Source organism: Phoenix dactylifera, chromosome 11, assembly GCF_009389715.1.
Source record: "Phoenix dactylifera cultivar Barhee BC4 chromosome 11, palm_55x_up_171113_PBpolish2nd_filt_p, whole genome shotgun sequence".
Taxonomy (NCBI): domain Eukaryota; kingdom Viridiplantae; phylum Streptophyta; class Magnoliopsida; order Arecales; family Arecaceae; genus Phoenix; species Phoenix dactylifera.
In genome coordinates, this window is record NC_052402.1 from 24,045,189 (window position 1) to 24,067,464 (window position 22,276).

General features: G+C 38.6%; 1 protein-coding gene across 1 annotated transcript; it reads left to right on the top strand.

Annotated features, from left to right (window-relative positions):
• The first annotated feature begins 110 nt into the window (after nt 1-110).
• Nucleotides 111-20,403, top strand: LOC103721350 (WD repeat-containing protein 75). Its single transcript, XM_039131940.1, has 16 exons — nt 111-400; nt 493-678; nt 2,168-2,344; nt 2,696-3,104; nt 3,346-3,464; nt 8,083-8,160; nt 8,356-8,496; nt 8,618-8,662; nt 11,136-11,302; nt 14,294-14,372; nt 14,452-14,537; nt 18,252-18,381; nt 18,471-18,603; nt 18,753-18,901; nt 19,288-19,483; nt 19,736-20,403. The coding sequence occupies exons 1-16, from the start codon at nt 281-283 to the stop codon at nt 19,939-19,941; spliced, it is 2,421 nt and encodes an 806-aa protein (XP_038987868.1). The 5' UTR covers nt 111-280; the 3' UTR covers nt 19,942-20,403.
• The last annotated feature ends 1,873 nt before the right edge of the window (nt 20,404-22,276 follow it).

Sequence of the window (22,276 nt, forward strand, 5' to 3'; positions counted from 1 at the left end):
AATCTTAGAGAAGTAAAGATTTCCAGAATTCTTGAATATTAGTATACCACTTTATCAAAAAAAAAATAAAATTACTAAAACGCAGCGCTACGGCGGAAGGTGGCCCGCGCAAACTTGTTCTCACACCAAACCGACCAAAAACCCTAAATCCAATCTTCATCCGCCCCTCCTCATTTCACTAAACTGCCGTCTCTACCCAAGTCATCGCGCCATCAAAGGTCCCAAACTCAGAGACGAAGAAAGAAACAAGAACCTTAATTCCCCTCTCTTGAGCAAGGCCATGATCACAGGCGGCCAGAGCTTCGTCTCCTCTCCTCCGGCCTTCTCCCACGATGGGAAGAAGCTGTTGGTCTGTACGGGCCGAACCGTCTCGGTCTTCAGCACCTCCACAGGCATGCTGGTAACCCCGTCCGCTCTGTTTTTCCTACCTGTTTGTGTTTTTTGGGAGGGTCAGATGCGGGTGGTGAAAAAAATGTCGTCTTGGTGTCTCAGATAACGGAACTGGAGGGCCACGCGGACCGCGTCACGTCCATCGTGGTTATTCCGGTGGCCGTTGCCGCGAGTAAGTTTGTGAGCTACTGCTGGACCTCGTCGTTGGATGGAATTATCTGTTATTGGGATTTCTCGGTGCCGGAGTTGGTAAAGAAGGTGAAGGTCGGGCTTCCAATCTTCTCTATGGTAAGTGGAATCCACTAACTCCCTTTTTATTCCTTCCTGTTGCTTAAAAAATTGTTAGCTTGTATGGCATGCAGTTTAGCATGCAATTGCTGCGTAAACTAAATGTAAATTAACTTTTTAAAAAAAACCAGTATTAGGTCAAATGTGACTCGTGAAATCGAAGACAAGAACGTTTTCATGTAATATTTGAGAAGGTTCTGAGTGAATACTTTTGGCGTTATCTGTGCCCTTTTATCTTCTGGATAAGAGGATTGACGCTCTCTCTCTCTCTCTCTCTCGGTAAAAGAAATACTTGTCGAGGTTAATAAGTTTCTAGCTGAAATACTCATTTTCCTTACTAATCAACAATCGTTTTTTAATAAATTTCTTCCTGCTTGTATAGTAATAATAAAGGACAATCAGCTTCCCCTTGAACAGTACTTGTTAATGACCGTTTGCATTATATAGAGGCAGCCATATAAAAGAACAGGGTGGACTAGGATGCTGCTGATAGAGTTTAAAAGGGGTAAATGGACGTATGATATTGATTTGTCATGTAATTGGCTTATGAACATGGGAGATGGAAAAAAAGAGAAGACCAAAATTGTGCTCGGGTGTTTTTGGAGCAAAAGAATGAGGCTTGTACATTTCTTGAAAGTAAAATTAATGGATTTATGTAACTGTAGGAAAGAGGTAGCTTAGGACCAGCCTAGAGGTACCAATTTGATCGTTCCAGATGATATGCATGAAAGCCAGGGGCCATGGTAATTTAGGGGATTCTTACTGTCTGGAAGGGCCCTAAAAGGGAGTGGATAATATGAAGAAAATATGGATGACATATGATAGAAATGATTAGAAAGCTCACATTAAGGGTGTCGTGAGTTTTGACAGATTAGAAGAACAGACCAATACTACTGATTATCAAGATATGTCGTCTCGGTATTGGGCTCCATACTGGTGCCATGCTATCACTGTATCGATATGGTATGATACAGCATGGGGCCGGTTTAGCATATCGACTGTCGGTACGTCCTTCGTATCATATACCGGTACCGAACCAGTATGGTACATTACATTTTGTACTACCTGGTTCGGTATATTACGACGTATTATGTTGATTATGTTTATGATAATATTTTGGACCTTCTTTGTTCTAGAAGCATGTCCAATATGGATGCTTCCCTTAGGAGGTGATATTTGTATTGTGGAATTGCTTTTCTTACTTATGAGATGGCTCTTATTTGAGTTTACAGTTGTCCCAGATCAAATAACGGTCCAACGCAATGCTTTTGATGACTAATTATTTCTGTCGACTGAATATATATGCATAATTCATGAACATCTTTGCAAACACGTCTCTTCTATTGCATGCAAGTTATTAAACAGTTTTTCCTCATTGTATTTCTACTTATTATCTTTTTATAACACAGCTATGTTTTTTTTATGTGCTATAAGATAGTGATCATGATTCATTTGAACTTGAGCCATGTTATTTATCATTTTCCTTCAGGTAATCCCAAACGTATCAAGAAATCCAGTTGGGAGCAATGAGAAGATGTCCACTCTTTTTGCATATCTCTCGGTTGAAGATATAAACAAACCAGCTGATCAACATAAAGCATTGCGCGGACAGATTCAGATATACAATTTAACCAACTCACATCGTGTCAAAGGATTGTTAGCCGAGGTGTGAATGAATAGCAATCATAGATTAAAGTATTTTTTGCTTATAATTTTCTCATGCTGTCACTTGGAATTCATTGTGATATATAATTTGTATTATGCCTGCTCCGCTGTTTCTATTTTGCAATTCCTAATGGAAATGTCCATATTGATCTTTAGATCCATTGTATTACAAATTTGGTATTAATATGCTGCATCTAGTTGCAATTTAATACAGTCAAAAATATATATTAACCATTTAATGTTGCAGCCCTTATGTCTGCCTTTAGCATGCTAAACTTATGCTGTTTCGTAACTTCAGTTATCTGATAATCGGTTGCCTTATGTGGCCTAATATGGGATTTTATATCTACAGACCCTCAACCCGGTGTTCATATCTGTGAGTAAATCTGGAGAATACATAGGTATTCCTAACAAACGAAAACTTCATATATGGAAGGTTCCTGGAAAAGATTGTAAGTGTGATGAAATAAAAAAGATCAAGCTGTATCACACGAAAAAGTTGAGTACTCTTGCCTTTCATCCATATGAAAGAATGGTGGCTGGAGGTGATGTAACAGGGAGAATTTTGATATGGAGAGGTTTTGGAAAGAGAAAATTCTCAGAAAATTTACAAGCAACTGGTAAAGGAAGGACTACTAATGAGGAAGAAAGACCTGGGGTGAGGGGTGATGATGATGCAGACTCTTGCGCAACGTGGCATTGGCATTCAAGTGAAATTAAATTTCTCTTCTTCTCCTCTGATGGAGCTTATTTGTACTCAGGTATTACATGCTTCATCATGATGAATTTTCTAATGATTGAGAATTTACAATTTAAGTTTACTATTTGAAGTGTTAACATTTTATGTTCCTTTTTTGTGTGGTATTAGCCCATAGTGCAGTTGATCGAGGGTGATCATTCGGTCACCTATTAAAGATGACATTTTCTTTTTCATGATTTTTCCAGGCATTTACTTTTTCCATGTATCATTGTTTCCATTGATTCTTGATTGAATTTAATCAGGTGCGAAGGAAGGAGTTCTTGTGATTTGGCAGCTTGACACAGGAAAGAGGAAGTATAAGCCCCGTCTAGGATCCCCACTGTTATACTTTACAGATTCTCCAGATCCTTCTCTTTCTTGTGTAAGACAGCTTTTCCCTACTTAAAAATAGCATAACTTGAATATTATCACTTATTTACATGATGGTTTTCTGTTCGTGAATGATATGGCTATATTTGTTGCTTTACTCGGTGAAGCTATGTTTCAAGATGTCATGTTACTTTTCCTCCTTTTAATTTTAAGTTCAGGTTATGCTGCCAGGAGGACAAGGAAGCACTTTTTTCCCTCCTGTAGGCTTTTAGACTCTTGCATGCTAGCTTAATACTAGCTGCAACACATGAAACATTGCAACATTGGTCTCTGAAAGATATTACCTCCTCCAGCAAAATGGATGGAATTTGTACTTCTTAGAATCTTCTCCGAAGATTTCACAGCTGCACCACTTGATTTTTGATGCTTTTACTCCTCTACTCCTTTGACATCATTTTTCCTTGTATAGTCTTATTGCATTGCTTGAATCTATGGTTCTATGTCATGTCCCATGTACTGGTGCTTGATTTTGACCACAACATGTTTGCTGTTTTGTTTGATTGAGCGAGGTTACCACATTTTTGGAGGCTTCTGTTACTTGGATATTGGCCTGGGCTTTTGGTGTTTAGTGCTGGGATCAAATTGGTAATTCACCAATTGTTTGCTGCTGGACCTCGAGTTCTTACTAGGGTCCTCCTTTATGGGCATGCAAAATAGTGAGTTATGGAGCTATGCGGTTAGACTACCGTACATCTTAAAGCAACTTGACAATCTTAATACCTGCATGATCTGTTATAGGTCCATCGAAAGAGATCGATCTAGGGGAATTTTGAGAGTGTTAGGGCTCGTTTGGTTCGCGGAAAGTATTTTCCCTCCTAGGAATATGATTCCTGGGAATCAGATTCCTAGGAAGAGAATACCTAGGAAAGTACTTTTGGCATGTTTGGTTAACCATGGGAAAGTGACAAATTTCCAAAGTGCTTATGTTTGTTGACCATCCACTTTCCTAGGAAAGTTATGTATAATTCCTATTATGCCCTTAATAAAAACTAGATCTTTAATGCCTCTTTAATGCTTCTTTAATGTTGAAGGGTCTTTTTGGGAAAAAATAAAAAAGGAGTGATTCCCACCTCATGGGAAAGTAACTTTCCCATGTTTCTCATGGGAAAGACTTTCCCATGAAATGTGGGAATCATATTCCCATGGGAATACAACTTTCCCATCTCTCTCCTTTGAAAACTCCAACCAAACAAGAGGCATTTCATTACTTTCCCGTTGACCACACTTTCCCCCCTCCTTTTCCTGCGAACCAAACGAGCCCTTAGTTCTCTCAAGCACACAGTAAACCAATTTTCTTCATGGTTGCTATTTAGGAATAGGGATGGCAGCCGGGTGGATTTTTTTGGATATTCGACCCATCCCGAACCCTAGTAGGATCCATTTAGTAAAACCCTATAGGGTTTGGATTTAAAATTAAAACCCATTGGGGTTTGAAACAGGTTCGGGATTTGACCCTCGGATACCTGCTATCTGAACTTGATTATATAAAAATATATATACAAGAGAGGGGTGAGGGGACTTGAATCCCAAATCCCAAGGACATCTAACCTTTTCCATGTATTATTGATTTTAGTCTGATGTATTATTAGTTATATTATTGTTTTTTACTTGATATTAGTTATGTTCAGGTCATTATGTAAAAGTCTTTCCCTCTGCTCTCCCTTCCTTTTTTAACTTTTTGTAATTCCAGATCGGGTACCCGACCTACCTTGAATAACCCAATTCGAATAAAGATTAATTGGACGGGTTCGGGTAGCCGACGGATTTACCCTGTTTTTGATGGGATGGGCTTGGAATTTTTGGACAAATTTTTAGTCAGATTTGGGATGGGTTCAGGTACACATAGGGTAAATTTTGCAGGTACACTACCTATTGCTATTCCTAGTCGGGAACTAGAACTTGTGTAGGATTGAGCATTGCAAATATTAATGTTTGACTTGCAGTCTAGTTGCAAGGTGGATGCTACATTCTCCTTAATGCTTTGGGATGGGCCAGTTCTGTAATAGATCTGAGCCCCATGATTTCTGTAATGGGTCCAAATGGCAGGATCTGCTTGAACCGTATGAAAACTTAAGTTGAACTCACAAGGGCTAGGTTTGCTAGGTTCTGGATACAGAAAATAAACAGAGATTGCCACTTAAAATTTGTGAATTATCTTTGAATGGAAATGGAAATGGAAATGTCTCCATGCTTCATCAAGGACATGCTTTTCATATCTATCTAGCTGGACATTCTAAATCTATATTGCTTCCATTTTGATGATTATATTATAGAACAAATGAAACAGTCATCTCCTTTTTTAAACATAATACAATGTTATGCTATATTATATTTTATTATTGTCTCCTTCTAAAAAGTGTACCTATCTCAAGCTGTTACTTCACATTTTAAAGCCTGCATTTGATTTAACTGAGAAACATGCAGTAATAGTCCTTCTATGCTACAGAGAAGAATTGACATGAACAAGCACATTAACATCAGAATGCCACAACTTTTGTGAGTGGCCTAAATCAAGCAACCATTCTATTATTTTTATACATACTTATCAGAACTGAACCTGGCATTCACTTGGCCAATGGCTGAGTCACTGGGTCACTGGGTCACTGGTTCAAGCTTCGGGTCAGCTGGTCGAACCGGAGACATATTAAAAATATAAATAAATTGAAAACTATAGAAAAGAAGATATTAGACGAGAAAAACATGGAAACTTTGTGGACAAAGGTCTAATATTCTAAAGTAAGAGTTTTGAAACAATTCCTTTCATGATGATTTATAAGTAACGGGATTGTCTATGTCAAACTCTCAGATACTATAATTGTGAAACACATCCATAAAAATTATGAATGATAAGAAAAGGAAAATAATGACAATTGATATTGCAAAAGCATTTGGAACGGTAATGTGCATGATGCATCACTAATTTTTCATAAGAATTTCATACTTCTGTTAGATATGTTTTAGTAAATCAAGCGAGTAAAGGTAACAAAACTATTTAAGAAAATATAGAAGTGCCTTTTGAAATGATTTATTTTGTGCCTGCCCAAGAATCAGTATTTTTTCCCCTTTCGAAGAATCTTATACGTAATCAAGCTTTTAAAAAAGCGTCTGTAGTATATAGGTGGTTAAGGTACAACATAGTGCATATGAGGTATGTGGGTGCATATTTCGGTTCATTTGCAGTTGGTATTTAGAAATATTTAAAAATAAAAAGAATGCACAAAGTTTAATAAAAATAAGTTGAAAGTTCTGAACAAATAAGAAAAAAAAAGAAAATAAGAAACTTTATGTATACACTTCCACACTTAATTAAGAGCCTTGTTTAGTATAGCATGACATGCCAAATAACAATACTTCCCTACGAACTATGCTCAAATTTCAGGTATACTAGTGGAATCTACAAATTGTCAAATTATGATAATATGTTGAGTTGAGTCGAGTATCAAATTATGAACAACCAGAAAACAAGCAACAAGGTGCGTGATAACTCAGTTTAAAGTACATAGACAGCAAACAGGATATTTAGTATTTAAGCTGCTAATTTTAGAAAAGATGCTTAAAAGTCAACCTTCTTTTGGAAATGACTTATCATCAGTCATCAGCACAACTAATATGTGCGCCTCAGGGACTGAGGTGAAGGGGCCATGTTGACAATGTTGTGTTCCACACTGCTACTGGCTGCATCATTTGAAAGCCAGACTGCTAGATAGGGGGATGAATTTGGGACTGAGAGAGAAACAGGGAGACAAAAGAGATCAGAAAATTAGGGAGAATCAGGGATTTATAGTTTGGTTTTATTTTTTAATTATACCAAATTCCCTTTATAACCTTAGACTGCAATGAGGGGGTAAAAATGTCATCTAGAGATGGTTTAAAATCTGGCTGGTCCTTTAGGAACCAACTGGCTTGGTCCCCAGTTTCAAACCGAATTTTTTTTTTTTGGCTGGATTAATGGTTATCTCTGGTTTTCGAAATCCAATCTTTTTAAGGAGTTGATCAGCCCTTGGTCTGCTTCTTTGGCTTCCCTGTCTGTCTGGCGAGGCCAATCTGGTTTTGATAACTATGCTTTTATATTAATCCTCAGTTAAACCTTTGCTTCATCCTGGTCTCATCATCAATCTGCAAAATAATCAACTGTCAGATATTAGATGGTTGCGCTGATAGTACTTAACAGTAATAAAATTCCTGGCAATTCCTTAGCCTCTGTAAAACCAGGACTGTTTAATGGTTTTGTACTAGCAGAGCAAAGGTGCACTACGGCTAGGAACGGTTATGGTGGTTGTTATTTTCCTTAGCTGCATGAAAATTCCTGTCAATTACTTGGCTGCTGTTACCAAAACCCGTTCTACTTAGCTACAAGCTCTTTAAGAAAACTGCACACTAAAAATCTTTAAGTCCTTTTGCTTCTTAGGCACTCGCACCCCCCCCCCCTTCTGTAATTCTTGTATTGAAAAGGTTTTATGGAAATCTGATCACTTGATGTATAGAAGTTTGTTTCTGCTCTTCTTCCATGCATTTTGGTTTTGTACTCTGTTGCATTCTCTTTTGTATATGTGTTGCATTTTGGCATCTTCTTAGGATGACTGCTTTTAACTGAAATTGTGTTATTTCAGATATCTTGTGCAGATAATCAAATACATCTATTAAAAATGCCAACAATGGAGATTAAAAAGTCTATTGCAGGAATTAAGGTTTGACATATCTCTTCATACTACTCAACTTGCCATATTATATTTTATGTCGGATTCAATGTTAGTGGATTATAAGTGCCACGAGACTCAGTTTATTACTTATAGACTTCTTCTTTTGGGTTTTTTTTTTTGGTCTAACACTTGCTGTTGGGATTTTAGTACTTATTAATATAAGCTTACATGGTCTGTTTTCAGCTACCTTTCTCATCTCCAGATGGATATAAAGGCTTAGGAAGTGAGTTTGCCTATGATCATGCTGCTGGGTTAGTTGCCCTGCCAACGAAAGATTATTGTGTGCAGTTCTTCAGCTTATATGACAACCTTGAGGTTTCTGAGGTAAGCTGTCTAGTCCAAGAGCAGATTCAGCTTTGTGTCATCAGAGGATTGATTCTTTTATATTTCATCTTCTGTACATATAATTTTGAGAACTGATGGAATCATTGTTGATCTTTTCCAGGTGCAAGTATGTGAAAAGAATTTTCAGCCTGCTGATGATGTCACAGTAAGGCACTAAATTTATTCTATACTGTTTGATTTTTCCCCAGTGTTTCTCTTTTGCACAATCTGGCTTCTTCTGCCTCTTTCCTAGTTCTTTCCTGTTTTCTTTTCATTTGTTCTCACTGGACAAGATAGAGAACGTGAAATGTGCCATTTCTCCCCCCTGTGGGTGGGCTATGCTGGTTGGCTGCCACATTCTGCAGGAGTGGAGGGCTTAGAAGCCTAGAAGTTCTGATAATTATCATTTGAAAGTAGAAGTTCTTGATGAATGAGGGAGTTCGGAGTTCTTTGATAGCCGGGGGCACGGCGCGATCCAACGGGCGATGTCGCGAAAGAAGATTAATTATCATGTCAACATGTCGTTACTCCCTTAGCATTAGAAGGATTATTATTATTATTATTATTATTATTATAACTGTTTGAATTTTAGAATATTGTGATTTGTGAAGGAACCATATTTTACAGGTTTAGCACGTTAAGTGTTTTTCATCCCAGAATATTGCATTGCCACCAGGATTTTTTAAGATACAACAGAAGAAAGGGTCTAATGCACTTCTGTATTTTGGAGCTAATGCTTTAATCCTTACCTAATTTGCATGTTGTTGAGATTGTAGTTCAAATATTACAAGTTTGGGTGCTTTCTATAACTGATTCTCCATCTCGTCATGAGCAATTAAAGGGCCTGCTGTGAAACCTAGAACATCATTTATTGGAAGGGAGACCTTCCTTATTGGTTATGCAACTTAAGTTCTAGCAAACTGGGTGATCTGTTCAAGATTTGACTAAACTTGGAAGAGTTTAGATCAGGTAAAGTTTATTACTGGGAACTGCCTTTATCTTTGAATCATATATTATAAGCTGGAGAATGAAATCTAAACACAATGCTGTAGGAAATTAAGAGATTCATGCCATGTTCTATTAAAAACATCAACATTATTGGTTTTACAAACAAATGCGATCGGAAAAGATCATGCCCAAGAAATGCTTTTGATCTTCTCTATAATGTTTGATATCCCTCATGAACCTTCAGTATATATATTCGGTGAATTCTGAAAAGCATCAAGCTGAGTTAAAAATGAGCAATAATAATGTAAGACAATTGCAAAGAGCTTCAATATTAACTCATTAGATTCTGATACTGGAGGACAACAAACCAAAAGTTGTGGGCTTGTTGGTATTGTTCTTGTTTATCTGCTTTTGTTTCTCTACAATATAGTGAAATACAGCATGAAGATCGATTTTGGTGATGGCATTTGCAAACAACCCATGCTTTGTTTTCTTTTTTTTTTAAAAGCTAAAAGTCTTTGCTTCTAGAAGTTATAAAGATTTTACTAACAATTTAAAAAAAGAGAAAAGGTTTCATCATACGCTTCAGGCACTTCTTGATTTTTGTGATCTTCACCTGGCTCTTGAAGCTATTTGAAGCTGCGATGGTTTCTTGTGTGGTTCTTGTAGTCATACATCAGGTCATCTTGGTAGATTCTCGTGGTAGTGACCAATTCACACAACATAAATATGATAAATGACAGACCTGATTAAAATATTTGCTGGTACCAGAAATTGCAAGTTATTTTCACAAATCAGAGTCTTGAATTGAACTGTACTTGATTTTCTAAATGCCTGCACCACATGTATTTGTCAAAATGAAAAATCAGCAATTTTTTGGCTGTTTGTGACTAAAATCAAAGTTGCCTCCTAGTAGGCTAAAGGTCCGAAGTTTCAGCATATTGGACACTCCAGCATGTACAACCATTGAAATCACATCTATATGTGAGTTAACTGAAGATAAATATTATTGCTTGTATTGTCACGATAAAGATGAAGAAGTAAAACTGGTACTTTTCTGATTGCCAGATAGTTTTTCGTTCAACATGTTTTGCTGAGAATGCATTTCACAAAGGACTCAAGTGTATCCCAATTGGTATACTTTCCCCATAAATTACAAATATTGGCTACCATGGTATGTACCAATGATTAGTCATCATTGTTCATGTTTTTCTGTTTATTTATCTGTCAAAAGTGACTAGCAAGGCCTATTTAATAAGATATAAGAATGCACCATACATGTAGAGAAGTTTGTTAGATGTCAATTTAACTATCCAGAGTTTCAGACAAAATAACATAAAAATTGGATAGATATTTCCATTTATTCCAATCACAGAAAATTAATTGTAACTTTTTTGAGATAATAAATTGTAACTTAAAGAACAAAATGCCTTGCGAAGCAATCTCTTGAAGGGAAGTGACATGAGTTTTTTTTATACTGATATTATGTGGTCATAGATCATAATGATAATTTTCTGCTATATTATGTGCGATTTTGACTCAGCATATATTGTTGATGCTATCTGGTTAAATACTGAGTAGAAGGTGTTGTTGCCTTCTAGTAAATTATGCAAAATCTTTTTGTTTTTAGCTAAAAATTCTTGTGATATGATCTAAATTGTGATCGCATTCCCTACTTCTAATGGTTGCAGATATATGTGGCTTTGATATCTCTTTCCGCTGATGGCTTTGTGATGGGCACAGTTGATGTTAAGCTTCCTGAAGAAAGATTAGGGGGTCTTGTAAGTCTAAAATTTTGGAAGCATGGGTCTCGGATGGGAGAATACTCTCTATCAACTGTTATATATGAGCCTCACAGGTTAATGCAATTGCAGAATCTTCACTACTAAGAGTCTCGAATTCCTGATATCTTTATATATGTGCTTAAATGCTGATCTTTTAATTATAGTGAGCTGCTCTTAAAATTTTAAGGTTGTTGTACTGAGATATCTCATTTATGCTCCATTGGGAAGAAGTGTATTTGTTCTATAAACACTTTATATCTTTAGAAAATTTAAAAGACGTATTTTTAGATTGTTTTGTATGTAATGAAGCTAAGATGTTTAAACTTTCTATGAGAAGGAAAAAATTGCCTGCGACCCTAAAAGGTCCATAACATTCCACAGGGAACGAATCTCTTAAGCGTCTTTTTCCTGTACTACCAAGTTGGACACCATATGAAGTGCAAAAAGCGCTCCCAATATTCATTGGAAACACCTAATGCATTACATTTGTTTGGAGTCGTCAAGAAAGGTAACTAGCCAATTCAAAATTCCTCTTAAATTTATGGCAAAGTGAAGATTAGTCTTAGACAGCGGTATCTTATCTATGATTGCCTTCCAAAAAGGGACTTCCAATTTAGAAGGGGATCTGAGTAGTCCAAACAATAATAATTTGGTTTTAGGGTACATCTTCCCTAACAAAAAATTTCAGCATTAGTTTTTGAGAAAAGGGCAAAATTAATTTGGATTTTCTTCCATCCTAACTTGACATTTCAAACAGTTGTTTTTTAATTCAACTCTTCATGCAAATACACCTTTATCCATAAGAATTATAGTGTAGAAGTTCAATACATATCCTTGCGTTGGTAGCAAGGTTTTCTGAACCGTGCCGAATTGGATCGGTCGGTTACCGACACAGTTTACTTCTTATATTCGGTTTGGAACTTCCCCCTCCTCCCTCTCCTGAAAAGCTCTATTACTCTGTTGTTGAAACCCTACCCCGCAAAGCTCTCCTCGCCGCGTCCCCCCCTCCCAATGGATGACAAGGGCTTTCATGCCCTCTCTCCCAGTCCCTCTCGCTTCTCTCCCTCCCTGCCTCTCTTTCCCCTTGTTGAAACAGGGGGTTGCCCCTATTTCGAACGAAAGAGGGGGTGCCCTAATTTTTTTTTTGTTGTAAATTTTGAATTGAAATCGGCAAACGGTTTGCCGACTTTGCTCAGAAGAAAGTCGGCAAATGGTTTGCTAATTTCAATTCGACATTTACAAAAAAAATTAGGGCATCCATTGTTTTGAAACAAAACAGGGGCAACCCCCATCGATGAGGACTTTCAAGCCTTCTTTCTAACTCTCAGCCTCTCTCCCTCCCTTCCTCCCTCCCTCTCTCTCTCCCCCTCCCTCTCTCTCTTCCTCTCTCTCCTCCCTCTCCCCCTCCCCCTCCCTTTTGGCTCTTTCTATGTTTATACTCTTTGGAATGGTACAGTTTGGATCCGCACCGTGTCTAACCGGTCACTGCTCGGTACTCTCTCTAGGATCAATTCAGCGAACCTTGGTGAATATTATGATTGCAACATAAAAAATCCTTTTTGATTCATGATCTTCAGGCATTTAGTGATATTTGCATAATGGTAAATTATAATGTACATGCTTTATTTCCTGGGAGACCTTGTACCTTGCTGTTTTCAAATTTAGCACATAAGATCATGCTCTTCTTTTGCATGAGGAGGTTGTATATGCATAAAATGCATTTCTGTCAATGATAGATGATATGTTGACATATCTGTAGTATGCGGAGAAGATTGGTTTATTAGATTATTGCTATACTTCACCATTTATTCTAGAGAAATGTATAGAATGCACAACATTTGAATTTTTGACAAAAGATTTAATGGTTCCAAAAACCATGACAAGCCACTCAAGTTGAAAATCCACACCATCGAGTTTGATCTACATCTTTTAAAATTGGCTAAAGTAAAAATCATTAGTTTTTGAGATCTTTAACCAACACACTAGATGAGCACAAAAATGAGCAATGCCAAAATTGCTAGAATGCCAAAGTATATGATAGGGCAAATAAATTGAAGATCCACTTCATTGATCATGATTTATGTGTCTTGGAACATGGGCAGGTTTGAATTCAATGGATTTTGATGATTAGATCACAACAAAACGCAATATTATGTTATGACAACTATTTATATTTTCCCCATTCGATGCCTGGGTTAAAGACTACCAAAACACATGATGTGTGGTTTCTAGGCTTTTTATAGTCTAGATCTTATTAATGATTGAATCTTTACTTTGGATGGATCATCATTCATTTTGAATTGTTAAATTTTTTGCAAAAAATTTCATGTTTTCTATGCAGTCCAACTATTTATGCATATATGACAACAGCCTATCATGTTCAATGTATGTGCAACCTCCGTATATGAGCTTGGTAGATTGGAGAGAGAGTATTCTCAAACATTTTAATTTGAATTTATCTGGGGAGATAGCTCTAATTCTAGAAATAATAATAGAAAAGAAAATTTTGAGAGAAAATGTTGGGATGTGTTTTGTGTGGATTTGTTAGAGTACTCCCAAACCATTTAAAATTGAAAATTAGTTGAGGGAATCAGTAATATAGAACAGTAATAATTTGCATACTTCTCAAATAGAAAGATAAGAGTAAAACAGATTGTTCTAGATATTTACCAAAATTGCTATTGTTAACATGATTTATAAAATATTTTTTTTTATAAAAGGATACTTTGGTCAATAGACTTGATAGACAATCTATTCAGCATATTCCTCTCTCTCTCTCTCACTCTATAGAAAGAGGCTAGGATCTGGTTGACTGGGTTACTAGTTGGGTCCAGTCAGGTTAAATTGGATCATGAGGGTTGGACACCAATGATCTGTGCTGTTGAATGCGATCTATTATCTCTAAAGTGCTTACATACTAAAAATCATGTAATTTGGAGACAACAAGCATATGGAATCTTATAATTTTGAAGTGCCTATGATCATTGATAATGTTCTCTGCTGTTAAAAGCCTTTTGACTGTGATATGAAATATTATTTTAATTTGTTCTTTCTTTTTCATATAGTGATGCTGGAATTTCTGCTCTTGCATTTCGTCCTGGCCATGACATGGCTGTGAGCTCTTCTTTTGGTGGTGACTTTAAGGTAACCTTTGTTTTTACCTGTTTCTTGGTTTTCTCTTTCTTGATACATATGACCTTACTATTTAGTTTCTATTTTGTAGGTCTGGGTTCATAGTTCTTACACCGAAGATACAGATCAAATGCTTCAGAAATCTGGTTGGAGATGCCAATCTATTGGTTCATACAAGTATTGCTTTCCTTTCACAGGATTTGATATGATGATTGATCACATTCAATTCATTAATCATTAGTTTATCTGTTTTACTTTTTATTATCTCTTTTGACATGGCAGAATTATGCACATCAATCTGATTCAAGAAACCAAGTAACTTTTAAATCAGACTGATAAACATCATTCACCCATTGATTTGTTGATATTTTCCCTGATTCTGACTGGTGAAGACACAAGGGGGAAAATCCGTGGATGAAAATAATGGAGAAATCACTTTTCATTTATATATGCCTGTGTGACACCTTTTTGCGCATGGTTGCACATGCATGCTTGTATGCATACTATTAGTATTTATCTGAAAACATGATTCTCAGTTCTTAAATTGAGGCTTAATTTAGACATATGTATTTGGGAAATTTGATCAAAGTTCTTTTTCTGGATCTGATGTACAATCTGTTACAAAACTACAAGACAGATTAAGACTAGGTCCTAATTTGCACAGGCAGCATATATCTGAGGAGCATCTATACTTGAAAAGTTATGGGTCTTTTATTTTCGACATCTGGATACAGACTTTTCAATCATCCTTTATTTTTAGTCTCAGTTGTCCTCTATTGCTGCAGTTGGTATTCTGGACAAATGTAGGCAACCATCCCATAGGAAAAATCATGAATTGGACCAGAGGCAAAAAGTTTGGAGCTCATCGTCAATAAGCCAAAGATAGGGGGGCTATTGACGAGTACTTGGAAGGGCAGATACAGACTGTATGGCCTGTCAACTTAAATGAAATAGCCTATGGCTGAAGAATGCGAAAGAAAACACTACTTTCATTTATAGATGGGTCAGTGCATGCAGAAGTGCCATGGAGACTAAAAGAAGTTTGCAAAACTAGTGGAACTTATAGAGAAATTCATGAATTGTTATAATTAATAGGGTTTTATTCCTCAATAATGGAGATTGGAGTCATTGGGCATTCATTCTACCCATATAATAATGAATTGATAAACTACCTAGGAAGAGTCTGAACTGAAGTGAGATGAAACTTTAGGGCCCACTGTTGGAGCAATAACTTTATTTCAATTAGGAAAGTAAGACAAATAAATAAAATTACAAGTATTCATAGCCAATGATTGAGGCATGATATTATGTGGTGCATGTACATACAACCATGTTCATGTATTCCACACAGCTTCATATAAACAATAATGGAAAAAATGTGAGGTTTAAGCTCAAGATACTTGCATGTCTTTACAGATTGAATGGCTTGCTGTAGCATCTTTAACAGTGGTAAAACTGACTGTGAATCGTGCAGGAAGAGTTTGTTGTGAAGAAGTGCATGCAATGTATAATGGATTTTCTGGAGGGAAATGGAGAGTGCAGGAGATGTAGCATAGCAACAATCTTTGGGTAGAACAGGACAAGGAGTGGCCAAGTTGTTGAGGCCATAGGATGAGTTGGGATGTATTTGAACTTTAAAGACAGAATCACAAATGAAGGGTTCGCATAAATAATCACCAAAATGGCTGATAATAGAAGTCGCAAGGTCTGCTCGCCAGAGTCTTTTGGTGGTCTGAGGGGTTGATGCATGATTGCAAATGTTCTATCACACTAAAGAAGTTCAATCACGGTCCATAGTACCGGAACTGGCACCCATGGGATGGTGCCACACTGTGCCGTTCCGGCACGTACCGGCTAAGAAAAACTGGCGAGGGAGGAGGAGAGAGAGAGGAAGAGAGAGAGGGAGGGAGAGAGAGAGAGAAAGGGAGGGAGAGGGGCGGGGACTTGGATTGCTATGGTCACTGCTCATTGCCGGGACTTGGACTGCTAGTTACAGGGGCTTGGACTGCTAACTATGGGGATTAGCACTGTTAATTGCGGGGATGGTGACCTCAACTGCATGGATGGGCACTGCTAAACTGCAGGAATGTGGATTCTGACCATGGGGATGGGCATTACTTACTGTGGATTCCAATTGCGCGGATGAGCACTGCTAAACTGAGGGGAGTTGGACTGCTAACTATGGAGATGAGTACTGCTAATTGATGAGAGTTGGACCACTAACTATGGAGATGGGTACTGCTAATTGCTGGGACTTGGACTGCTAACTATGGGAATGGGCATTACTAACTGTGGGACTTGAACTGCTAAGTGTGTGGATGAGCACTACTAACTGTATGGACTTGGGCTGCTAACTACAGAGATGGGCACTGTCAATAGTAGGATGGAAGTCGCTAGTTGTGGGGACTTTTTCTTCTAACTTTAGGGATGGACACTTTGAACCATGGGGACTTGGACTACTGATGAGGATGGGCACCACTAATTGTGGGGATGGGGACATTGCTAAGTTGCAGGGAATTGGATTGCTAACTGTGGGGAATTGGACTGCTAATTGTGGGGTGGAGACCTGAATTGTGGAGATGGGCACTGCTAAATTGTTTGGGCTTGGACTGCTGACCGTGGGATGGACACTGCTAATTGTGGGGACTTGAAGTGCTAACTACAGGGATGTGCATTGCTAACTATGAGGATAGGGATTGATAACTGCGGGGACTTGGATTGCTGATCACAGGCTTGGTCTCTGCTAACTATGGGAACTTGGATTGCAAACTTTTAGGATGGGCATTGCTAACCGTGGTGATAGAGACCAAGGGAATGGGCACTATTAAGTAGCAGGATGGGACTAGTAATCGCAAGACACTAGATGCAATGTTGCTCGAAATATAATATTTAAGCTCGAAAAAGTATCATAAATTAGTGGCAATAACATGTGGTCCCTCGGGGGCATCAAGGTGTTGGGTCACCAATCCTTGACCAGTGTTTAGTAGTCAGGCATGATGACCCCGACATTGAACCAATATTCTAATTGTATTTGATGCAAGAGATCCCCTTTTTATGGTGGTGGCCTCACATAGATATAATCAGGTAATATCGGTTCATGCGCATGCGGTTGCTCTTCATTTGAGAGCCCTCCTTATGTTGTTAGTGTTCTCTTTTCACATTACTAAGGGATTGGTGGTGAGGAATGGGTCCATGAAGATTGTGCAAGCCGTCAACAGCTGTCTCGGCCTTATGCAAGCGAAAGCGAAATTTCTGCTTACGCTTCATTGTTTGGATTGCATGTATGCTTTGTCGCTGGCTTGGAGAAATGGGCATTGCACGCACACATGTGATCTACACGTGTAAATCTATATGAGCCAAATGTAGATTTACAGTTGCACGCACACACATGTGATCTACAAGGTCTAAAATGCTAATGCGCAGAAGATCATCTGTTTTGGAAGTGTCTTGCATATGATTCAAATCCTCCCACATACAAAATCTTAATAGTACGAAGTAGTGTGTTGATCTTGGGGTGACTTGATTGATAGGATATGAGTCTTCAAAACTTATGATTTTTGTATATAGGCATTTAGAATTTTATACCTGATGTCCAGCATTTTAGATTTTCATTTTTCTCTCATTAATATTGAAGTTTGCAGTGGGTGTAAAGTCCCCTTTTTCCATCCATACAAGCATACGCACAAATATGTATATCTCTATGTGCATGCACGCAAACGTGTGGAGTTGCTATTCTAGATTGAGATCCCACACTGTTGATCATGGTCTCCATCTTATAACACTTCTGTGAACCAAAATTCTCTTGTTCATGTTTGTGTCCTGTGAGTGAAAAATTTGAGCCACCATGTAGTGATCAAGGTTGCAAGTAAATTCTATATTTGTAACATGCAGGAAGAAACCTATGACCGCTGCTGCCTTTTCTGCTGATGGATCTGTTCTAGCTGTTGCAGCAGGGACTGTTGTTACACTGTGGGACCCTGATTCAAATATTCTTGTGGCCATAATTGGAGATACACTCTCGGTGATCCTCAGCATATCTGGCTTGTGTTTACAATAAATAGTTGCTCAAACAAATCCAGAAAATGATATTTAGATCTTTTTGTTTTGTAGCCAATCACAAGACTTTCATTCATTGGGAAGTCAGAATATCTAGTATCATCGTCGAAGGGATCAAAACCACAGCTATCTGTTTGGAGCACATCAAATCTGTCAATGTATTGGTCATACAAGCTTTTTGCACAAGGTATGGACTTTATTTATTGTAATTGTACAAGTCTACCTGGACTAATTTGTTGTTTCTTTTGCATGAATCATGAATATGGGTCATTTCATATCAAGTTATCATGTTGATAGCCTGTCTTCTCTGTAGAATTTCACACTATTTTTGTACAGATGTAAGCTGTACAGCGGATGGATCTCAATTTGCTGTCCTGGCCAATCATAATTCACTAGATGATACTACTACAAGGGATGGAGATGGAGTAATATTATTATTTGATGTAGAGAATCCAGTTCCGTTGGCCACATGGTCGGTACAGAAGGTACGGTTACCAGCTAGTGTATGGGTCTATTACTAAATTCACTGTTACCATCTAGTATATGACAACAAATTCTCTTAGCATCTGTGTCTTCAAAGAAGTATATCATTGATGAATAAGATACATAATTGAAGCTGAAGCTGTGAAACTGGCTTGCAGCAACATTCAATTACAGGTTTGGGTTAGTGCATATATAGCTAGTCAGGGATCCAATTTTATATATCTTTAATGTGTGGCCTTGCATAGTTTTCCTCTTCTAAATGTTGACTTTGGCCAACTTACACTGGTACCATTTGTTTTAGTCCCTTTTTCTCTTTAATCCCATGATAGAACTTTGAATTCTATAGCAACTTCAGAAATTGTTAATTTGGCTGCTGTTCCCAATTCAGGCAAAGAGAGGTGGCCTCACTTTTCTACCTCCCAATCCATCTTTCCACGATACTAAATGTAAAGAGGGAAAAGACACTTCATTGCTGCTATACATAAATGGTGATCATGAATATGTCATCTTTGATCCACATAGCAGTGAAGAAAATCAGATTAGGAGAAATGCTCAGAAAAGTCAAGCACCACCTGAGGAAGCAGGTGAGACTTGCATTATTATATCTTTGCTAGCAGCGTCGCCAATATATTCTCTAGCTTAATATTTGCAGAGCTTAAATGGTATTTATAAGTTTGCGAAAGTTTCCCATCCTTCATTTAGTGGCTCTGTAATTGGCCAATCTAATCTGCTTTCCCCTGAAAGCCATTTCAGTTTGGTATTTGTATACATAAAATCCAGTTATATGAAAAATTGGAAATAAGGTATTTACTCACATTCTATTTCCCCTGCCGTAGTGCGGTTTGGATATGCATCAATCTATGGGGAGCTTCCTGACATCAGTTTGAAGAAAGAACAGATTCCAGAAATCCCTTTTGTCCCATCAGAAAGACCTTGGGAGACCATATTCAGTGGGTCATCTCATGTTCTTCCACCCCTCACCAAACTTTGTTCAGCATTTTTAGCATCCTTGCTAGAAAAGAGACCAAGCGGCAACGAGTGATGTTCCAACATCTCCTACTGCTCAAATCTGCATTGCAAGAAACCTGCAGAGCTCATTGGCTAATCTTGCTGTGTAACCTTAGGAAAGCTGGTCAGTGGGATTGACAACTTCGATGCATGTGAAGTTAATGCACTGTATAATCAAATATGTTGAAGGCATTTGTATTTTTAGGATGGCTGCCTCTCTAGAGTGTTATGGCAGCCTGATGGTTGGCTTTTTGTCATGCGATGAAGGTAATGTTGGTTGGGTGGGTTGGAGTATGGTATTTTTTGGGAGATTCAGTTCACTGCAAAAGCCGGAAGCTCCGTGTGGGCGATCAAAAGCTCATCTGGGGCATGAAAATTTTGTAATTTAGACGACTTTTTTCGGAGTCAAGCAATTTCTTTGCCATGTGAAGTTCTATATTTCTTTTCAGACAGGTAGCTGCTCCCATTTTTAAGTAAGGATGCCTTTCCTTTCTTCTATTTCTTGTTGATATTGCCAGGCAAAGATTGAAGAGACCCTTATTCAGATACTAGGGTTGTATGTTCTTCAAAAATTAATATCGGTGCACCTTCTGCAACTCAAATCTCATGCAAAAATGTTACATTGCTGATGTATGACTTTTCCATTGGTGAATGGAAAATCAGGATGTAAGATGCTGGCTGCATAATTTTCTCCATTTAGCAACCATGCAAGCTCGTCACATTAATGAGTGGCATGAAGCTTGCAGAAGTGGAGAGTTCAGATGGGTCATAGATAGCTGCAAGTGGATACACGTGTACTTGATTGACTTTTTTAACGCAAACTTTTTGAGAGGAAGTTTCTCGTATAATGACTTTAATTCTATCCATGCATGAATAAAATTCAAGGAATCATATGATCTCCAAGAGGGCCCTAGCTCTAAAAGAATCCCAGTATATCAAGAGTCCTCTAAAGGCCTGTTTGCAGAATTTGGCTGGATCGGGAGGGGAAGAGAGTGTTGGAGGAGGCAGGAGGGAGAGGGCAGGAGCTTGAGGACCCGATCCCCATTGGATTAAAATAAAAACTCCTGCCGAGTTAGGGTCTGCATGCGTGCAAACCTTCCTCTAGCACTCTCTTTCCTTCCTGATCTTGCCGGATCTTGTGGACTGCCCCGAACCATGCCCTAAGAGCTAATAAAACCACCTGAACCATTTCATCTAATTGTCACTTAGTAAGTATAAAGAATACTGATGGAGAAAATATTAGACACCTCGATTTTGGATTATACCGACTTCGACAACCACAGTACAAACTAAGGTAGGTAACTTCGGCTCCAGCCGAGGAGCCAACTGACCGAGGTGAATAACTTCGCTTCCGATCAAGGAGCCTATTGACACATGCTGACAGAAATTGATAGTTCTGGCAATCAACCGTCGTGATAGCGACTGGCCGTTGCGATAGGTCTGCATTTGGCACGTGGTCAATGCTGTACACCGCTCATGCCAAGGCCGTACTACTGGCCGCCACATGACCACTATTGCAGGCCGACCTAGGTCATGACAAGTTTGATTTTTCTATATAAAGGGGCGATCCGGAGGACCTCAGATACATAATGCAATATCATACAATATCACTCATAGAGAGCTACACACTATTAAAATATCTCTTTTATATGTTGCCTCTATATTCTGATTAAGGCAACGGAGGGTCTCCTATCGGAAACTCTCCGACAAGTGGGTTTCTTGTAGGCCAAGTCGGAGGAGACTAGCTTCCTTAGACCTTGGCCAGTTGGTTCAGTTCTTGCCGACTTCAGGAATAGCCGAGCTGCGCTCCAACCTCAGTCCAAAATTTAGTGACAAACAGATTGGGGCTAGAGAAAGGGCCCACCCCCCAGCTACATCGATACTAATAAAGAGAAGAAATTGCCAACATGAGGTCACGAGGAGTCCGCGGTGCATCGTATGCTTGGCAACGTCGTGCTTTGACCTCTCGAGGGTCATTACGGAGCATGGAACTTGCTCCGCCAAAACAACCTGCCGTGCCTGTGGGCAATGAGTAGTTCAACCTACTCATTCAACCAGTGCAGGTGCTGACCACGGTGATCCAGAGCCTACAGCAGGCAGCGGCACGACCGGAACCAGTCCGGTTGGAATCCGGTTAGCCCAGCCACCACTCTTAGTCGTCAGTGCACCACATGCGCCTAGTTAGCCACCGTTCTCGAGGACGAGACTCAGAGCGTTCTCACCAAAGTCGACGCACTCAGTGGAGCAATTCTGGTCGGAATGGAAAATGATGCACTCCAAGCCCCCATTCTAACAAGGTCTTCCTCTCCGAGTCATTCGCCTCCTTGCCATGCGGAGCCCCTGCCCCAGCGGGTTGCCAACCTTGATAG